Source organism: Solanum pennellii, chromosome 1 (genome assembly GCF_001406875.1).
Source record: "Solanum pennellii chromosome 1, SPENNV200".
Classification (NCBI taxonomy): Eukaryota; Viridiplantae; Streptophyta; class Magnoliopsida; order Solanales; family Solanaceae; genus Solanum; species Solanum pennellii.
The window spans coordinates 70,567,650-70,590,001 of NC_028637.1; the positions used below are offsets into that span (position 1 = coordinate 70,567,650).

The window sequence follows — 22,352 nt, forward strand, 5'->3', positions numbered from 1 at the left end:
CCCCCCAACTATATTCTTCTCTAGATTTTCTTCATAAGGCTCGCCTACTATTATGCAGGGCCTGGGATTTTTCCCCTCTATTAGAATTTGACTAAGAGAAGTAAAAGAAACGAGGAGCATATTCAAATTCCTCATCCCTCACAGGCTCAGAACATTACAGAAGGAAAGATATGTCAGTTTGATTTTATACCTGAGCAAGTAACGCAGATGATAATAACATAGTTTTCATTTCCGAAGGACAAAATAATCATTAGTGTTAGTGAACCCCTAGTTAGTCTTGAAAGACAAATTACGGATATTGGACTGTAATGGTTTTACTGGCACGAAATGGATATTGAGGATTCTTGTAGACCCCACCTAATTTGGCCTTGATCATAATATTTGTGGCTGTTAACTTCCAAATTTCTTACACGAACGATTTGTTTGTGGTCTTTCATGTAGTTATGGATCCCAACATATTTTCAAACCTGCAATACACATGTGATCTGGACTAGAATGAATTATCTCTACCATCTATTCTAACTATTTAGGCTTAGCCGGGGGCCTAAAAGACCCTTTAAAAAGTTTACCAAACAAAAAAAGCAAAAAGCAGAGGAAGGATCAAGGCTGAAAAAAATAAAGGAACATGAATACCTCAAAATCTTTATCAGTCAATACCACTCTCAGACATGGTAAGATTTTTTTTCTTAGACATTGTAAGATCTTATAACGAGATTCCTTGATAACTCTAGTTTACCAATTCAAGGAAAAGGTGCATGTACTATAAAAGTGTAAACAGAAGATGGAAATATGGGATAAGAACTGGCAAGAGCCTGCAACACTCTGTTTTTTAACAAAATAAAAATTGATTTTCACCGTGAGCTTACAGGGATATTACCACTCCCAATTAGAACCTCCTTCGCAAACTTTTGCCTTGAAACAAAGCACTCATGGTTTTCCAAGTTGCATAGTATAAGAAAACTAAAGAAACAAAAACAGGGGGGAGGGAAATAAAATTTAAAAAAGAACTTCACAGAAAAATTGTCATTTCTCAAGATTATAAGTTGCATTGCTACTTATCCATGGAGTACAACCGAAATAAATTTAACCATCTTTACCATACAGAATGCATCAAACATAAATATAAGAACCGACGCTAGTATAAATAACTCAAATGTGATAAAGAGGTATAAAGGATATTAAGAAACATCACCTTCAGGAAGATGAGATGGCGATACAATTCTGGATCCAAGGAAGGAAGATCATTCAAATAGTTATACCTGAGGAGCAAAATACGAGAACGGACCAAGTGAGTGAGGCCAAATATGCATGTCACAATGAGTTATTGAAGAAATGACATATGGTTTTTCTTTTTGTGACCAACAAGGTAGAAATGTTGAACTGTTAGACATGAGAATGCCCTTCAAAAGATGCACTCCAAGTTGACATAAAGATCTCTGTCCAATTAGGTCAATATATCAAATCTTTCAATTCCACACCCTTCCACAGCCCACACTGTCAACACCCTACAGTATTTTCAGTAAAAATATTGTTCAACATGTGTCTATTGTCTATTAATATGCATGTGCATATTGCATGTCACTCTTACCCAGAAGAGCATTATGGAATTACCTACTATAAAACTCAGTTGCTTTTAGATCCTCAATATAATGATTGCTTTCTTTTAGCTAGTAATACTATTTTGTGATTGCTTTCTTTTAGCGAATTACTACTCTGCAACACCCAAAGATTGATTAAGTGTTCAATAAAACAAAAGGCAGTAATAAAATATTGATAAAACAAAGTTTCTACATATTATCTCAGTTAAAATAGGCAACCTCATTTGAATAGCACGGCGATTTAGAGAAACTAAGTTTACATGAGTTATTGTATTAAAGTATGATATATTTATTTCTTATTGGATATTAGGCCAAGCAAAGTGACACAGTGAAGGATATGTTATAATGTTCTTCAAGGTCTCTTCATCACCGATTTTTGAATTACGACTACAGTCGGGAATTGTTACACAATAAATATTCATAAAACACCAACTCCTTAGTTCCATTTACGGAACAACCATGATTAAATGGCATCTTTGAAAGAGAGAATTTTCCGGATCCACAGAGAACATAAACATTACTTTGTGTCAATTGCATGATCTGTTGCATGCATTTAGTTACTTCCTGGTGAAAGCAGCTGGTCTCTTTAAAAATAAGGCGTCATTATCTACTTCCTTTTTGAGTTTCCAGTTATCTTTCTAGTAAGGTTTTATGTGTCAATTCTTCTGGAAAATTTGCACAAAGCCTTCATCATGCGTTCTCTACATCATAAGAATCCAGACAACTACAAAATAAATTAGATCGCAAAAGACTTCTTCTATTAGCTTACTTTTGCTTCAACTTGCTCAAAAAGAATGTTGCAAATGGAATATCAACAAGGATGCCTTCAAACATTGCCTACAACATCACGAAAGGAAAAAGAAAAGCATTTACTGTCAAGATAAAATATTCAAGGCACAAAATGGAAATACCTTGAGAGGAGTAGATCTAAAGAACAATGTCCTAGCTTAAAACCCATAAGCTCAAAAATAATAGTATATAAGTGCTGCTAATAAGAAATTAATAGATCATTCCATTTAAAATGATCTCTCTTGATAAGGTGCATTGATATTTCTCAAAACATTATCTAGGTAACTTTATTGTAAAAGATAATGCGGAGCTGAAGCTGATCCACTAGGCGCACGTTACACTTTACCTTTGGTTCTGCAAGTTGAGCTGAACTTTGTTTAATGATGTTAAATGAAGAAATGTACTATCATATGTCATCATCAACAAACTTAGAATTCAAAATAAGTGCTAAACAAGCAGAAATTTTCCCTTTCATCATCAAAGAAAGGTATCCACGCAGAAAGTCAGAAACAGTTCCCCAGATAAATCACACTACTGCTGTTTTTCTTCCTTTTGATCCGTTAAATCACACAACCAGTTTCCAGTTCAAAACGAGAAGCTTTACTAATGAAATGCATATTTATATTAAGATGATAATGACTTGATAATGAGATATATTTCAAGATAATAATACCTCCTAGGAGTAATTTTCACCAATGCATGTACATTGTTTAGTTTAGAACGAATATACAACAGCATGTGAGAAGATTAGTCAATCACTGATCTTCAGAGGTCATGTTGAACAAGCATTACAGAAGTGCCAATACCTTTGCAAGAACTGTCCCCAGAAAATGAAAATACTGGAGGTGTTGATCATGAATCAGCCCAGACCCAGGATTCGGATAGAGTAGATGATCCGCAGTTTCCTAAATTCACAAGGAAAGGCAAGATAAGTGGAAGTTAATGAACAAAACAATAACATGAGTGTAAATCAAAGATTTATCGTCAACTCAAATTTTAAGTGATTTATTCTCCCCTTCTTTTTAAATTTCAAATAGTGAGCCCGAGATTTCACCACCCAGCTATCCACGCTAGCGGCTAGCCTAAGTTAAAGACATGTATTAAGATGATGGAAATTGGAGCTATTGATCAGGAAAGACGAGATGGATTTGCTAGAGTCTTTGACACACTGAAAGCCCTAAGATTGATCTGATTCCTCCCAACAAACGTGAATGTCTTAAAGACTTCCTTTTAGCTCTAAGATGACTAACACTAGAGGATCCAAGTGGTAAATGTTTCAGTGACATCAACTCAAGGAACATTTGAGGAGACTGATGCCGGATTTTCTGACTCATCACTCATTCCTTCCTAGCTCAACAGGAATATCGAGAGAGGGAGCAACAAATGACCACCAATAATAGGTAAAATAGGTAGGTTACTACAACAGATAGTCTCAGATAGATCATAATAAAATGAATATTCCTTCTAAGTTTAAAAATAACTGATGTCCTACTTGCAAGAAGATGGAGAATGGCAAAGTTGCCCTTCCCCATTCTAATGCCACAAACAGGCCAGCGATTGTAAGTGGTTGGATGGGAAAATCCAAATGAATCTGACAATAATGAGGCTCAACAAACTTCTCCATGAGACGAGAAAAACTCCGGAAAAAATAAATAGAAAACATGTAAAATGCTTCCAAATGATTATTCTAGGAGGTATTACATATCATTGGTAAGATATATCTGCAGTAGAAATTTTAATTTCAGATAAGTATCTGCAGTAGAAATTTATTGCAGCAGGCAGAAATTGGGGTCTCATCAATGAACTGTATCTCCGATTCTCAATAACCCTCTAAAAGATAAACAATTCTACGTCAATTTATGTAGGACGAAATCGCATGTTGTCTTTTCGTACAAACCGAAAAATCAAGGAAAAGATGGATCAGGTGAAATGATAACAATAAACGGTCGTGACCTTAGCAAAACACAAAATCTTGGCAGCAAACACTTTTACGACTAAGAAAGAGAATAAAAAAGGATTGAAACCAAAGTAAATAGGCTTACACTTTATTTTCTTTTTCTGAAAGTAACTGTTGCAATTACACAAGGTCAGGCCAGAGCCAAATTTATCAAGCACCCAATCAGGCTAGATGACAAGCTCCACAATCAAGTGGGGTCTCTCTCTCTCTCTCTTCCCTCCTCAGTGTTATTGAAGGCAAAAAGATTTAAGGTCTTTTGAGGCTTTTACCGCAAATAAATTGTGGGCTTTAATGAAGAAAGGCACAAATGGAGAAAAAAAATACAAACATGTATGTGTAGTGCAAACAAAACTACAAACTATAAGCATGAGCAAAAAATGTATGGATACAAAATTTTAAAAAATAATTATGATAAAGTGAAATATCAATTCTTTAGTGTCGCCTCTTCAAGATTACACCTGTCGTCAAGGAAATGCTTTAGAGCCTTGGTGGCAACATTGAAGCAGCCAATAAGCCAGACGAAGCGCTCAACATGTTTTGCACCTCGCACGTCTATGGCCACATTATTCTCCTCCCCATCTTTATTTTTTGTTGGAAATATTTTAATGGTTTTTCAATTTCATTTATTTAGAGAGGAGAATAGACAAAAGAAAAAGACGAATAACATAAGGAAGTTCGAAGGGGGAACAGAAAGAGAGATTCTGCACTTGTACAGCAGAAAAAGTAAGGAAAGCGGTCTTTCATATAACATGGACTGAAGAAAAAACCTAATAAGAGATAGGAGTATATGCTCAATCACTAATTCTTTTTAAGAAATAAAAGAAAAATTAGTATTTGAGTGTATAATCCCTAATTGTCAACCAAAAAGGTACTCAATTACAGCAAACATCAAATGAACATTCACGTTCTCAAAATAAATCAACCACAAGCGAGAAATGGAAGATAGACCTTATCTTGGTCATATTACTCTTTGAGGTTTTTTTTGGAGGGTGGGGGCAAATAGGTCTCATATTACTGTCATGAATGGGAAGAGAAATACTAGTTTGTGCTTTTTGACATAAATGTAGTTTACTTAGTACGATAAGATGTCATCTTCCTTTAGTAGAACTCCTATAGAAAGCAGGTAGCATTACATAATTTCCATATCCATAGGCTTTCGACAATCCAAGATGAAGGTGAAGCAGTAAGCATCTACAACGAAGAGGAAGTCAGTTGTGATAACATATGGAGCATGCTCTGCATCTTTTAGGTACAAAGTTTCTGAGACTTCTGCAATTTACAAGCTGCTAGAAACTTACTAGAACATTCTCTATTGTAATCATTATATCTCTGTTACTGTTTATACTTTCCAGTATGTTTAACTAAGCAATGTGTAGTCTCCTATACAACTAAATAAATAGCATGTATCTTTGTTTTTAATCAGACAGCAGATCCAAGTATTATTGTGAACCTCACCACTAGAATCCAGTTTTTAACCCCAATGAACTCGATATAATTTATTACCTTGGGCCTTATTTCCAATTTAGAAATTCTTGAGGTTATTGTGAAAATTGCTTAGAGCCTTTTCTCAACTCTTCATCTTCTCTTCTGAAATTTTAAAATGCCCCCTTACATCCTACTAATGGCCTCACCAAATTGATCAGCTAAGAAGTCTCAGTCAGTTCTAAGTTTGCTACCAATTGGAGGCTATGTTACATACACCCTTCAATTTCCTTGACATATCTGGGTTGAATGTATAACATATGGGTATGGGTACTTAATGCAAGTCCTAAATTACAAAGAGTTGGCATACCCATATCATTTACTGACGTAGACTCCTATTAAGTGCATCATTACCCAACTCCATGCAACAAATCATAAGCTCTTTGTCATATATTGAGGAATCTTTAGCACTAAATATTGTAACTCTTCCTATTACATTTTGTGTTCCATTTCTCATCAGGTGAAAAGTACTCTACTTCCTTCTACAGTTCCAGACATCTCCAGACGTACTTCATCAACTGCTAGATTCATGAACAGTTCCCTCTGCTGCAAGAGTAAATATCTCAAAATATACAGTTCCAGGATATTAAAATAACTGGAACCTCAACTAATTATGGGGCAAGTTGGTCTAATCAATAATAAGTAATAACATTAGTAAAATTAGTACCTTAAATAATCCATATTGTACATCAAAAGCTGCTCGAGTGATATTCTCCATAAAATCCTTGAATATCCCACCACCATCTATACCAGCTTCCTCAACTCCAAGTTCGTTGACAAAAGTCACACGTATCTGGTTACACAAAGTTAACCACAGGAGTAAAAATCATTTTATTCCTGAGGGAAGTGTCCTCACATACACACATAGTTGTACATATACATGCATGTATGTAATAAAATAGAAAGCAAACATAATACACAGAGCAAATGTATCACCAGTCCACGTAGATCCTCCTCCGACAATGCATTCAATTGGTTAAAAGCATCTTCCAGAATATGGTCTCTTCTAATTCTGAATCTATGCCTAGCAAAGAGACCCTGGCTCCCATTCCTTTGTCTTGCTTCAGCGAGTTGTGACTGCCAAATGATTAAAAATCTATTGGTTAGTGGTAGCTGAATGACATGCTATACAAGAAACTGACCGGCTGTAGTGGCTTAATGTGTAAACTCATATCTTAAGCAAAACCAAACAAAAGCACAAAATTAATAAAAGGGGAATGAAGCCACTCATTTTTGTGGAATGGATATAAAGGCCCGAAAGAAAAGAGTGAAAGGAGTAAAAGGGCAAGCAAAAAAATGAGATGCCAAGACTTTCTTTTAACATGTAAATGTGGTTTTCTCATTCATAAACATTGGCAAAAAGGAATTTTTTTTTTTTTGAAGATATAATTCTCTACAAACTCCGCCCAATCATTCACACAACAATGAACTTTCAATTTACACCAAAAGAAAATAAGGGAACTGGGACTACTCATCAACTGAGAGAACTCGACTCTACTCTCGTCTGTCAACCATAGAACCCACCCCAAGTTTTTAAGATGCCAATTGCCAAGACTTAAAAGAAAAAAACAAAGAGAAGTTGTGCAGATTTCATTACTCACAGTAAATATTTTGGCTCGGCTAGTAAATGGCACCAGGAATGGAGCTTGCTTTAGTATATCGTTGGCTCTAGTATTCTCCATCATTGCCTAGAAGAGATTTCCAATTACCGAGACACATTTATGAAACCAAAATCAAACTAACAGAAACATAAGTTGCAATTGACAGCTATTACCTGAGATATGAAATATTCATTTACACCATCAGCATGAAATTCACTAGGAGGTGTAAATTGCCGTCTGTTGTTCCAATCTTGTAACTACAATAACCCTATCTTAGAACAGTAATTCAATATAATCTTTATAGCTCAAACTTCAGTTCTAAAATAATTCAACTACAAGACAAGATCTTACAAGAATTGTGTTTGAAGGAGAGGGACTGTGTATATACCTGTGATAGGAGTTCAGATGCTACAACACAGACCCTGTGCTGAAGGAACTCTAACGGATGCTTCTTCATAGCAACAATAGCAGTTGTTGATTTACCAAAGTTAGCAGGCACTGTAGGGTTCAACCAGAGGAGCTGCCACAAGGCCTAAGTATTCAAAGAATAAATGCATTAGGCATGAAAGAAGTCCTGATACAATATAACACAAGCCATCATAGTGGGATTTTGGGTTTTTGCAACTTTCACTTGGCACTTCCCAAGTAAATGAAAAGTGGGATATTTGGTTTACGCAAGACTTCAAAAGCTAAATATCTGCTCCAAAGAGCAATACATCTGATAGCTTTAAGGAATGAAATTTCATGTATCTATGTATATATTTTTTGAAACTATGTATCACTATATGGTAGCTAAGGAACCTCCCCTGTTAGATCAGATCAGAGAAATTGTTTCATTATATACCCTTGTGTTCATCACAGAACATAGTTCAACTAATCCAAAAAATAGAGAGCATATTTAGAAAATCACAAGAACTACTATGGGCACTTCCAGTTACACTTATGTCTTATATCAGTTCTGTGGATTGTCCAGATTTTGTTTATACAATAGTTTCTACTCACTAACTCCAGATAATAGCCGGTCAACAATCGAAATAAAGGAGAAGGATTGCACTACGTTTATAAAGAAGCAAAAATATAGTAAAGAATCATCATAGAAATGAATAAGTTCGGCCACGCTGTCCTAGGCACCCATTACATTGACACCCAGGTATAGCACTAAACAAAAAAAAGGTACCGTCAGATAATCTCTAGATGTTTTGATCTATTGCTTCCAGATTCTTTACTTTATGAACAAACATTTCTCAAGTCATAACCAAGGATACAAGGAGTAACTTTAATTATCAGTAACTTCTTGTGGAGGTCTTGAACCAACACCCATATGATCATGCCTCTAAGTCACAAGGCTTTACAGATCATTACCACACATAAAGGCGAGTGGACTGTGGAGAACATCCGTTATTGTCCTTGGTTCAGATGGTAGATTACCAGCCTACGATTGCAAGCTAATACCATTTTTCACAGTATCAATTGAGGCTTCTTTTAGGTATTCATCAATGACAATGCTAATCAATCTCCACTCAGTGACTCTTACACTGGCCAACCTGCTGCGGCCAGAAGCTAATCCTATCACTGTAATGCTTCCTCTAACCATCACCAGTGTTTTCCAAGGCCAGGATGAAGAAATAACAACTTTAAAAGTTCTTTCCAATCAGCACAATTTTTTAAAGTCCGTTGTTACCAGTTTATTGATCCCTTACAAGGCTATACCTGTCTAAGGATAACAATTAAGCATCTGATATCCTTCAGAGACAACGGCTTCTCCTGTTCATAGAACTCCTCATTATCAACAATCATAAGCATGTGCCTGTTTCACCATAGAGAAGAAGATGTGTTATTTACTCGTGTGCAGTCACACGATACAAGAAAGCCCTAGAATATTCCACCAAATGATACAGGCTAAATATTTAAAACCATAGGCTCTTACTTATAAACAGGGCAGAAAACAGATAAAGGTAGCAGCCATCCAGGAGCATCTGCTGGAAAATATGGTGATTGTTCTGACAAGGATGACCATTTCTGATTTTCATGGCAATGTTTCATGAAGTTCCAAAGGACAGGAACTAGTTCTGTCCGATAGGCTAGTACAGTCATAATACGTTCAAGCGGCAAAATGTTGAAAGTCGTATGAAGGAAAGCACAAACTGCAGTAACAGCTGCTATATGATTTTCTTCAAGCTGGCCACTATGTAAACCATTGAGAGGTGAAAATCCACCTAGTAACACAGTACTCTGTTCATTAAATATAAAAGATTATTCATCATTCAGAGGGATAATACCTTGATTAAACTTACAGTGAACCATAGTCAGTACTGTGAAAATTATGACTACATAGCATAGTCAGTACTGTGAAAATTATGACTACATACCAGCTGTAGAAGAAAACGTGGATTTATAGCATTGGTTATCTGTTGCTCCAAACCCAAATTCAGAGCTTTTTCTGTTTGTTCATCATCAATGACCATTTCATCCTCAGAAACTGAAGAATTTGAAGCAAGTGTAATCAGCTCGCAGTATAATTAAGGAAATGTTGTTTACATTTTTTTTCCTTCTGAAATCTCAAACATGTGTGAGAATTAGAACATCAACTGAAGTAACTGCATGTAGGTATAACACAAATCCAATATAAGGACGTACTTTCTATACTTCCCATCTTTGATGATTGGAGAGAAGGGAGTGCTTCCAACAAAAAAGTTGCAACAGTAGCAAAATCAACGGCCTGCGAACATGTATAGGAGGATGTTACTGTGATCAAGGAAGAAAATACGTGAAGAAAACGTGGATCTATAAATAACAAGAAACATTCTCTTTTAAAATATCAGATTCCTCATAGAACAACTAATGAGCAAAGTCCAAATTCCCTCCTCCTTATTTGTGGCATTACATCAACCAAAATCAAGTTTATACCCTGTTATCTGTATCCTTTCAACCAGGAATAAACTATGCCATCAATTTGCATACAACAGCATGAAAATACAAGGAGGATATAACAATACTAAAGGTTAACTAAATGAAACCTTCGGCCTAACTCAACCCCAAAAGTTAGCCAATGATGTGAGTATTGCCAAAGAAAGGAGACACATTCCTCATTCTCTCAACCAATGTTGGCACTTAACATCCACTTCTTACACGCCTAGAAATGGACATCCAAAGTTTGGACAACATCACATTGGGGGGCCAACACCGGGTAAACAGATGAATTTGGCACTTATACCATGCAAGAAAATAGGACTTGGACCTAACTTAAACCCAAGACTTAGCTTATGAGGTGAGAATTGTCCAAGACCGTGTAAAAGGACAACTCATTCACTTATGAGGTGAGAATTGTCCAAGACCATATAAAAAGACAACTCATTCACTTTATGAATGTGGAAAACCTAACAACTACAAACAAGGGTGTGGCCTAGTGGTCAATGAAGTGGGTTGACCATCATGAGGTCTCGGTTCAAAGGCCAGCAGAGACAAAACATTAGGTGATCTCTTCCCATCTTTTCTAGCCTTGGTGGACAGAATTATCTAACACCAGTTGTTGGTGCCCGTGTAATTAGCTGAGGTGCGTGCAAGTTGATCCGGACACCACGACTATCAACAAATAAACTACGAACACTATTTTTTTTCTCTTTCCAAGAATACAATTAATACTCTGCCTCAATCTCAAACTAGTTCGAGTGGCAATGTCATTCCTTTATATATCTTGCTCAATTCAAGCCTATTTCAGTAGACATTTGTAAGTTTTTTGCATTTTAAGGCAAATTAGCACTTCTCTAAACTGAAGTTCAATAAATCTCACATTTGTTCCTATTTAGACTCAAAGTAAGAGTAACAACAATAACTAAGTCTTAATTCCAACCAGTTGACATCGCTTACTTGGATCTTTTGCTCAAATTATATTCTATTTTTAGTTATATCTGCATTGAATCCTTGAGAATCTGAGATAGCAAGTCTTTTGAAGTAAATCCTTTCTATTTAATTTTAGGTCTAAGTTACCCTTATTAGCACCTTCAATAACACGATTTTGCATGCAGAAAAAGGTGTGTTTAGAGATCTTTGTAGGATATCTCTAAGTCATTCCATGGCCCTCTTGTTTTATCGTCCATATTGCAACTCAATATGTTGTGAAAACTTTTAATCTTTTTGATCATTTCAAAGTTAATATAACTACACATCCATCCTATATGTCATTGTTAGTCAGCCAACCATTTTGTAGAACTTACTTTCAAACTAGGAACAGTTCATGGGAGTGAATGGTGAGCTTCTGAGGCAATCTTAAGTTTATTTGCAAAAGTTAAGCGTGGAAATAGAGATTCTTACGAACACAACATTCAGTCATCCCTGAACAACAAAAATGATTTGTTAAATGCTCGGTCTGCAGTAGCATGTGGCTTGGAAGTTGGAACTGACATGGAAATGTTGACCCGTATCAAAACTCTCGGCAATTTCACTATACTCCCTCTGTTACAATTTATTTGTCCATCTTCCCTTTAAATCCATTCGATGAAGATTGAACCACTTTGATTGAGTGTGTACAATATTTACTTGACCTGAAGTTTCGCATTCACCAGTCCACCTTACTTAGCCTTGACATGAAATTTATCCCCAAACCCCAACATCTCAAAAATTAAAAATTAAAACATTACCACGTTCCCTTTCCAGATAAACTACCATGTTTCTTAGAACTACTACTTCACTAACTCAACCTTTTACAAATAGGCTACTCTACCCCAACCTTTGACATTACTTTGTATGTTTGAAGTAGAGAATCTAAAAATAAATAAAAAATGTAGGAGTTCTCTATATGAATCCTTGCTGACCATGTTCCCATTTAAATTCAGTCAGACCGACATAATACAAACTAAAATTAAGAATGAAAAGTACTAGAAGTTCTATATTTTCTATTGGCATAAGAATCATTGATAAGGTCAAGAGACACCTTGAAAGTCAGGGCATAAAGTAAACTACAAACATGGCTGAAATATATTCACTAATGGGTATGACCTTATATAAATGTTTTTCTTCAATTGTGCCCACTCTTTTGTCGAGTCTGCAATGAATCCAAAAGCTTATAAGTCTTTCGAGATACCTTCCATCCATGTAAATTTATGTTTAACTCAATCCTTTTAAACATGTTCACTCACTACAGAGTACAGGTAGGTGCATGTGAAGGTTGACGCAGGACATGACTAAACCCTCTCAAGAGACCTTCTCATTGTATCTTTAATGTGTGTTACTTGCACCTTTTGGCAAATGTTTTCATTTTTTAATCGTGTCTAATTTTGTATGACCAGAGTAGTCAAAAACGAAAAGCGCAAAACAGCACTGAACTTTGTTGGAATTTTAAGCACATTTAAATTGTGTGCATCAAACGAAGAGAAGAGTCAATGAAGAGAAAACAAAAAAGATAGAAATTTAATTCAAAAAGTGTAACTATAAACATAAACAATAATTTTTGGACAGAAGAAAGAATTTTTTTTTATATACACACACAAAAAAATAAAATTTTGCTGTGCTCGTAGGTAGAATCCATCAGTGAAGGGGCACACGGCTTTTGACACCCACACTAAAGCACCGATGAAGCGAGGTGAAGGACACAACTTTTGCTTCACCCAGCTTCAGAGCTTAATAGTGCTTTGATTTAAAAACTTACCTTTTGTTTTGGTAGCCATTCTCTTGTCATATAACACTCCAGTAGTACTCTTTATTTAAAGTATCGGATCTTGATTCTATATTTAACATCATCATCTATCATTCATTATCTTGGAACAACGAGCCTATATATCTGGTTTGTTTAAATTAAGACACCATAATCTCATCTAATCTTAATCTCAACTACTACTGCTGTTCTAGATTCAGAGTCATACATTTAGAAAGCCTTCTACTTATCCTGAAACTACTAAATCTCTAGATTGTTTCTCCATTGTTCAAGCTTATAGTAGATACCCTTGTTTATTTCATTAATAAATATAATATTGTTAGCAAATAGCATACACCAAGAAACCTCTTTTTGTGTTGTGTTGGTAAGCTCATTCATAATTAGGTTAAACAAGGACCTGCTCAAGTCAATACCTCTCGTAAATCACGGTTGTGGGGAACTTCTCTGTATCTACTACTATTATTAGCTTGCTAGTGATGACTCCTTCATACGTGTCCTTATAACATAGTCCCAAACATAAATGACAGTAATTATAAAACTTGTACCAAAAAAAAAATGTCTTTTATTTGAGTAAAGCTAATGGTATGTCTTCAGTCTTTACCATAGTGAATGATTCTGGCTGAGCAAAAGCAAGCCCGGCAACTTCCAATAGATTCCCAAGAAGGCAAGCATGACCAGGAAGATCAATCGCTATATCAGGAGGGAGGACATTAATATGGTCTTTCATGCATAATTTCATCTGATGAAAATAATGACGACTCACTGATGGACTTGCCAAGATCTGCATAATGAAATGAAACCAGATGAACATAAATTTCACAGAAGCATAAATCTGAACTTATACATGAAGATGATCAATTATATGGCACGAATATGAGACATGAGCTGATAATTCATGCAGATAATCCTAAAGATCATTTTACATGAGCTAGCATAGAGCAACTTGATACTTGGTTGGCAAAGTATTATCCCTTAATCTGATCCTCCATTGAAACAGCCATGTTCTGGTGGAACATTGTAACCAATTACCTCTTTCAGGTGAGGGAAAAACCGCCATAAAAATGGAATTGTAAGAATCTGGGAGGGAAAGAAACATTGTGGATCAACGGTTGGGCAAGTACAAGTGCCTTGACCAATATGAGATGTAATTAGTCCCAGCACACGCTCAAATGAAGATACAACCCTGTTGGAAGCTGGAAAGCTTCTATCCTGCAAAAATTAAGCTGCATCATGTCACTCTTCAAACTTTAACAAACACCTAGGCAAGAAGAAATTTGGATTCTTGAGATGCTAGTACACCAAAACTGAAACAAATAAATAATTCACGCATAAAAGTAAGGTTGTCTACTTGTCTTGTTTGATATTATTTCCCATCCGAAGAAATATTAAATTCATGTATATTATCCAAAGCAGTTGTTGAAGGTCCTAAGCACAAGATAATTGTCCAGAGCATTCCCCCAATATCTTCTCTTCACTCATTTCTCACATCATATCAAAGTTTACAATCTCGATAGATATTCAAGTCTTTTCTGTTTACCACTGGGCAGCTTTTTTTTTTTCAACAAGTAAAACTAATAACGAACCAAGAAGGTGCCAAAAGTAGCATATATCTTTTGCAGAGAATGCTTAAAAGTTGTGCAGAATGAGAAAAGAAGAGAGATGTTGGAGAATAAATTGTTTGATTATTTCGTCAAGCACGTTAGGGCTTAAATAGTGTTCACAAGTAACTCTAAAAAGAAAAGTAACCTTAATGAGGAAACGAAAGTAATTTTTATTTTGAATTACAAAATTATAAGAACCCTAACTTTTCCTACATATATATATGGAATGAGATCTTGCCACATTTATAATTTGCTAATTCTTAACATTTGCCCTTAGGTTGGAACGCACATATTATATTCTCCTAACTTGCCCCAAATATACTCAACCTCATCTGAGGAGTTTTTGATGGAAGCAGTAGATGTTGTCAGAGCAGGCAATGAGCCACACTTTGTGTACCAGGTTGAGCTTGCAGCTGTAGATGAGATGATAATTGTTGCTTTTCACCTACCGAAGATGAAGATAGTCCTCATAATCACCACAAATCAAGGTAAAAGAATGAGGTATTTGATCCCTCTTGCATCCCGTGAAGGTAGGATTCCGGTTTCATTAGTCTAAGCTACCATTTTAATATAGGAATAATAAGAAGAAATTTTTCTTTGCTTTTGTGAGATTAAGAAGAAAAAGAAGATTGTTTTGGAAGGAAATAGTTATTATGTTTTAATTGAACTAGAGAAATTGAAGGAACTTTTGGATGAGAGAAATTTTTTAATCAGAAAAAGAATTAGAGAAATTAGTACTAGAAGAAAGAGAGAGAGAGTTCTCAAAAATATGTAGAAAGATATCTAAGAGTAAAGTAAAACCCTTGGCTTTGATTTCAGAGTAGGAACTCAAAGTTGCCTCGAGTAAAAGCATTTTCAGATAGGGACTCAAACTCTTGGCTCTAATAGAAATTCAAGATCAGAGGAGGGTGTTGGTCCCATAGAAAGTAGCAGTGCGGGTCACCAAAGTGAGTGGCACCATAATGGTCGTCCAAGAGATGAACGACGCTAGAATGGGAGAGGAACACCGATTGCTGGAGAGAGGAGTTGTGCTAGACACAAGGAAGAAGAAAATCATTGGCGTGGCCGGCATTGCCTGCCGTTAGCGAAAGCTATTTGAATTTCTACCAAGATATTTGAGGCTCCGATACCATGTAAAATATCAGAAAACAAAGAGAAATATTGAGAATGAATTAATTAATTATTCCCTCAGCTATGTTGGGGTTTAAATAGTGTTTACAAGTAATCCTTAATCATATATCTGTCTGGGTTTTGCTAACCTACTATATGAAGGTATAAATAGTGTTTACAAGTAAATCCTTAATAATATATATGTCTGGGTTTCGCTAACCTACTATATGAAGTAGTATGTTAGCATTGCACCCACTTTTTGTTTACCAAAAGAATCCCTATTACTATTCTAAATATTTCTTTAGCAGTAACGACAGTTTCATCTTTTGATACACCAGCATGACCTAGATCTTGCCAGCCCTCTTCGTCTACTTCACCTCTCATTCTATCAGGGATCATCTCGGTTCAGCAAACCCCATTCTTTTAGCCAATTTTTTTTAAAACTGGTAACTTTGTCTATATATGTTAGAATCCGAATCTTACAAGAGTTGTTATAGTCCCATGTTTACAAAGTACTACCTACATGTATGATTCTATGATCCTATGTCTATAATGAGTCTATAACATCAATAATGGAGACAGGATCATTTAAAAGTAACTGACTACACTAAAAACACAGTAGCAAGATGCAATTGAGCTTAATCTGTTGCATATTTGTTCTTTATGCTCTCAAAACACCTAGAATTCCTCTCCTTCCATATTGTCCACCAAATGCTTGCGGGGACCATCCTCCACCTGCCTCTATTCTTGCCCAACAACCCAGCTTGTTCCCAGCTTGTTAAGGCCTCTGTAACTTTCCCAGGCATGCTCCATGCTTTTACTCTGAGGTTCAAAAACAATCTCCATAGTTGTCCTGTGATTTTACAATGTGTGAATAGATGATTCACAGTCTCTGTCTGCTCCCCACACAAGAAGCACCTGGGGTTTAAAATTATCCCTCTTTTCATTAGTTTCTCTTGGGTAAGCACTGCCTCCTTTCCCAGAAGCCACACAAAGCATGCCACTTTATATGGTATTTTGGTTTTCCAAATGGTCTTCCATGGCCAACTGCTTGGCTGCTGGTTGTGCTTCATTTTCCTGTATTTTGCTCAATTTGTACAGCCTTTCTCATCTCCCTTCCACCCACCTACTGAATTGCTCAATCTTGTTGATGAAATTTGCCATTCTTGGTATTTCCCAATCTCTGTCAATTTCTAGTCCCATTTTTGGGGAAAAGTGACATTTTACACACACTAATTAACATGTGTTCTTAACCCACCTATCTTCTCTGTTTTCTTTATGAAACCATTTCATTATGATAATAATGGTAGAAGAAGACCCATTCCCCTCCGCCTGAATTTTAATTACAAAAATTAAATGTTGGGTTTGTTACATTTCTTTTATACTCATCAATATTGACAATAAATCTTAAGAATGCAAACAACTCATAAATAATTTAAAGGAGATCATGGGACACTATCAAAATTAAGAAGAGAAAGAGAATGGCAGAAAGAAAAAGAATAAAACAAAGCAGCTGCCTCAAGCTTAACAGAGGAAGAGAATAAAATGTAAGAGAAAGGGGGAAAACATGAATTGGCTTTAGTTTTTGGTGGCAAGACAAAGATATCACTCTCAGTTTGGGCATTGATAATATGTTGGCTAGGAACTTTTAAGGAAATTAAAAAATTGGCACCATGCTAATCTACTACCTTGAATGTAGTAGATTAGCAAAGCCCTATATATGATATACATCATTACATATTCAGTAATGTATCCCCTGTTCTAAATATTTACGACATCTCTTGGTGAGATTAATCAATACTTTTAACAATCAAAATAAAATACTAAAAAGAGAAGGAAAGTAATTCCTCTTTCTTACAACCCAACTATAAGGACTCTAAACCTTTGGTATACACACACACACATAAATATATTATCATATTAATAATTTACTAATTCTTAAGAAGTGTATCGGAAACATAGGATTGAATAGACTTGTATGAAAGCCCTGCAATTCAACATTGGTCCAGATTATTAGAAATCTCCATAAAATTATTACAAGCTTGTCACACATTCCATCACCTTTTACTACCTACTCTCCAGCTCCCAATAGTAGAGCACTTTAAGCAATTAAGCTAGCTAGAAAAATGTGAAATTAATCCATAACTACAAACTACTTGGACTCCCTGAAAAATATACTTAAAAACTCGTCATTAAGGATTCCATGTGTTGTGGCAAGTAGTAAAATAATTTAACTATATAGTTCTTGTACTTGTAATAGCAGTCAGAAAATATACATAAAGAGGAAAGGAAGTATCAGCTGAATTCATGTTGATGTATATTATACCTTGCCAATCAGAACAATTTCCCGAAATAAGGAATATATATTTCTTTGAAGAAGATAGGTAACAGTGCTGCAAGCCCAAGGAAGCCCTAAATCAATCAACAATGTTACTGCATCCAACAAGAGGATTGCTGATGTACAGGACTTCTCAGATTCCATAAAAAGTTGATCTCTTAACTTATTCCTGCACGAGCATGGCTCATATAAGTAAAATAAAGACATGAAAGCACTTGTTTAGCATTCCAATTGGATTTAAGACCTAAAAGACTGGTGTCGTACAGATGTCAAATAAAATAGCTTATTTCAGAAATTGACACTATAGATGAGTAAACATAGATCAATAACTAGTATAGCAGCACCATCAAAATAAATGCCTACCACATGCAATTTCATCAAAGCTAATTAAATTTCAAGCTTTAGAAGAGTAAGACTTCTGCCCCCCCCCCTCCCTCCTCCCAACCCGCTCTCCCTATAAAGAATTCTAAACAACCAGTTATAAAGCTTGTCATTGAAGTGTCGATATAATGGAACGATGAAATAGCATAGTATGTAGTTATATAAAACAAGTGATGTATCAGAGCAGTGGTGTATCAGAGCTTTCCTCCTATAATAGCTATTGCCTATGTTGGGGAAGAAGAGAGTTGCAAGATAATACATGTACAAATGGGACCATAATTCTTAAATGAAAAAGAGGACTGGGACATCTTGTTGGGGGAGTTAGAGCATTTTGAGGGTCATCGAGATTTTGGGAATCATAGGTGCATAAAGGTTGCGGAGGTTAAGGGGGCTATTTGTAAGATGAGGAGGGGACAAGAGACCAGGCCAGACAAGAGACCGGTGGACTTTTGGAAGAACACACGTGAGGTCAATTTAGTGTTATCAAAAGCAAAAAGCGCAAAAAAGCTCTAAAGGCCTGTCGGGGCTATGAGTGCAAACCGAAAATAAAGCATGGACTTAAATAAAAAAAGGCACAAAAGATATATATATATATATATATAGAGAGAGAGAGAGAGAGAGAGTGTCCAAGACTAATAATTATAAACGTGAATGACAAATATATGAAAAAAGAATTATGATAAAATGAAATATCAATTGTTTAGTCTCGCCTCCTCAGAGAGGTCATTGGCAAGAGAAAGTATGTCTTAGAAAATTGATGACGACTATGAAGCGCACATTAAGCAAGGAGAAACGGTCAATGAGTTTTGATCCTCGTTTGAATTAGAGTGGCTGGCTGGGTTGATTAGTGTCATATTTAGGACGGCTAAAATGTCAAAGAAATGGAGGTTGAGTGCAATGGTTCTGTTGTACAAGAATAAGGGTGATATTCATCATTGCAACTACTATACGGGTACCAAGTTGCTATATTGTGAGGTAAGGTCCGTGTACACTCTCCCCTTCTCCAGATCCCACGTTATGACTTCTTTTTTTTTTTTGGAAATTGACTGTGTGAGATTTCACTGGTATTATGTTGTTGTTTTGTAATGAAGTGAAGCTCCAAGTGGTCTTTCAATAGAACACCCATAGCACAAAAGCAAACACTGAAGACTGAATGATAGCAATATAAAGATCTGGAGTTCAGGTCCAATACGATCCAAGAAAAGCAAAAGGAAAGAATTTATTAAAAGACTAAAAACATGAAAGAATAGACTTATCTCCTTTTTGAAACTATTAACAATTATATGTATATATATATAAAGTTGCACCATAATAGTGCAAAAAGACTTTACAAAATCCCAACCAAGCTTAGGCTACTGCTTCACAGGGATCCTATCATATCAACTAGTGATTGCATAGCTTTCTTTACACCAAACATTAAACAAAAAATATACAGCTCATCTTGATTTTCTACACAAAATGTTATTTTTCTTCAAAAGCTCTACAGTTCATCTCCTTCCAAAAGAAAAAATTTATCCCCTTTTTCTTGAACATTATATGGTCTCTGCACAAATAGCTTGGTTTTAAACTTTTAAGATAATAAGGTCATATAAATCTCTTTCTATGTGTTCAACAGAGAAAAAAGTAACACTAACCAAATGAAGTTCAGGTGCTTCATATAGGAAAGTAAATCAAGAAGAAATGACGTAACGTATTGAGTTGAACCTGTTTCCATAAACAGCCCGAATGCAAGCATGAGCAAATTTCTTCACTCTGTATCTCACCAAGGCAGCTTTGGAAGCATATTCTGTACCAGCAAAGAGGCTAATAACATCCCCTGTAAAATTCCTGCACACTGTTAATGCTAATGAAAAGCTTCTAGCATGCAAACCCATAAGGCTAATAACAGAGAAACAAGGTAATAACATGTAAGGAAGAGCAAAAAAATTGAATTAGAGAACAAAGAACTAGTTTTTGTGACGCAGTTAAACTTGAACTTGGAGATGCTATGCACAAAACATGCACTTAAAGAAACAAGGTCAGTTGTGGATTTTAGATTTTAGAAGTATCTGATAAGTGATAATCAGCATAAATAATGAGTTTAGACAGGGCACCACACTCTATAGAAGCTGGGTAAAGAAAAATTAACTTAAACCATTAAACATTCACTTGATTTTTGTCATACAATAATACATCAATTATTTAGGAAGGAAACACCCAAATGATATCAAGAATACACAGAGATACCAAATAATACAATACAGTGTCATTTCAGTGGACTTCCATTGGAAAGTAACTTAAGTTTCACAGACTACTAAAACCATGGCAACAACACAAGGAGACATGATTCAACACTCCATCAAAGCCTAAAAACATTTTCAAGCAAGCATTTGTTTGACGTGATGCCGCATGCTGTACTTCTAAGGGTTTTGAGATAGTCATCAATTCATGAGTTCCGTAGATAGCTTAACCCATATAACGTAGATAATATTTTCTGCTTAGCATAAAGTTACCGTTAATCATCTTTATTGGTAGACGAAACCAAAATCAAACAGAAATACACAGGTCCACCAACTCCAAACAGATGAAGGCACTCCATATGCGCTACATAAATTTTCCACATAAAATTAGACAAAGAGATGAAACAAACCGTTATCTCGAACAAACTCTAGAAGCGATCGGCATGTCTCCACAAGGACAGAAACATCAGCAGTGTATGTCGGATTGAAAAAGAAAAGTAGGTGACGCAAAAAGTCTGAATCTGGACTGAAGCACTGCCTGAATACACATGGGAAAAAAGAGAAAATACAAGCTAATCATCACAGACTCTAGAAAGAATCTCATACAACTTCATGGGATAAGAGCAAAGAATAGGAAACACCATCAGAGCACCCAATTACATGACCCAACAGGGTGGAGGGCATTGCATCTAAAGCAACTTATTAAAGAGAACATAGAAGCCATATAAGCAAACCTGTCAACAGCGTGGCAGCGTTCCCCATGAGTTCTCAAGAAATTCTCGCGAACTTTAGAACGTTCAGTTTCTACCTCCTTTCTACCTCTGAAGCATTTCTGTATTCAGTACTTATTCAAGTTAAGAAAAAAGTAATGAGTCCTAGCTGATTCTAGCATGAGAGGATCCACACAACCCCAAAAAAATATACTCAAATAAAGCAGCAATATAAGAGGCATGCATAGGAAGATAGGGGAAGTGCAAGACACAACGTGAACTTGCTAAATGTCATGTCAGATGGTCCTTGAAAAATATTTTCTCGTTTCTATTGGCAAGAGCAAATAAGAACCAAATTAGGTCACTGAATTTCTTCGTTTCAAGCTCCAAATGTAGTCACTGTAAAGTTGGAAAAGATTCAGAGGGATTTTCTTTGGGATGCGGCGGATGGGGCAAGAAAATTTCACTTGGAGCAGTGGGAGGTTGTCACATCTCCTCAAAAATATGGAGGCCTTAAAATAAACAATCGTAAGTCTTTAATAAAGCTTGATTGGGCAAATGATTATGGAGGTAACATTTTGTCTTTTGGGTGTGCATTGCTGAGGAATATCATGAAGGGATGGGCATATTCTGAGGAAAATATGTCATTGAAGGTCAGAGATGGAGGAGAGTTTTTTTTTTTTTTTTTTTGTGGGGTGGAGATACAAGCTTTATGGGGGAATAGTTGATAGGTACGGGATCATGAAAGCGGGTTGAAAAACTAGATATAACATTTTGTCTTTTGGGTATGCTTTGTGGAGGAATATCATGAAGGGACGGGCATATTTTGAGGAAAATATGTCATTCAATGTCAGAGATGGAGGAGATTCTTTTTTGAGTGTGAGAGTGTGTGTGTGTGTGGTGGTGGTGGGGGGGG

General features: G+C 35.9%; 1 protein-coding gene across 1 annotated transcript in view; it reads right to left on the reverse strand.

Moving 5' to 3' along the window:
* Positions 1-22,352, reverse strand: part of LOC107007824 (E3 ubiquitin-protein ligase UPL6) — a 39,506-nt gene that overhangs the window by 7,096 nt on the left and 10,058 nt on the right. The window contains exons 2-19 of the mRNA XM_015206619.2: positions 21,461-21,558; positions 21,137-21,264; positions 20,212-20,323; positions 18,115-18,295; positions 14,107-14,286; positions 13,679-13,858; positions 10,065-10,146; positions 9,797-9,906; positions 9,355-9,659; positions 9,138-9,234; positions 7,816-7,959; positions 7,601-7,684; positions 7,428-7,514; positions 6,763-6,903; positions 6,494-6,619; positions 3,194-3,292; positions 2,368-2,435; positions 1,193-1,259 (exon numbers count right to left, since the gene is read on the reverse strand). Coding sequence (XP_015062105.1) covers positions 1,193-1,259; positions 2,368-2,435; positions 3,194-3,292; positions 6,494-6,619; positions 6,763-6,903; positions 7,428-7,514; positions 7,601-7,684; positions 7,816-7,959; positions 9,138-9,234; positions 9,355-9,659; positions 9,797-9,906; positions 10,065-10,146; positions 13,679-13,858; positions 14,107-14,286; positions 18,115-18,295; positions 20,212-20,323; positions 21,137-21,264; positions 21,461-21,558 — 2,289 coding nt within the window. The remainder of the gene's footprint in view (positions 1-1,192; positions 1,260-2,367; positions 2,436-3,193; positions 3,293-6,493; positions 6,620-6,762; positions 6,904-7,427; positions 7,515-7,600; positions 7,685-7,815; positions 7,960-9,137; positions 9,235-9,354; positions 9,660-9,796; positions 9,907-10,064; positions 10,147-13,678; positions 13,859-14,106; positions 14,287-18,114; positions 18,296-20,211; positions 20,324-21,136; positions 21,265-21,460; positions 21,559-22,352) is intronic.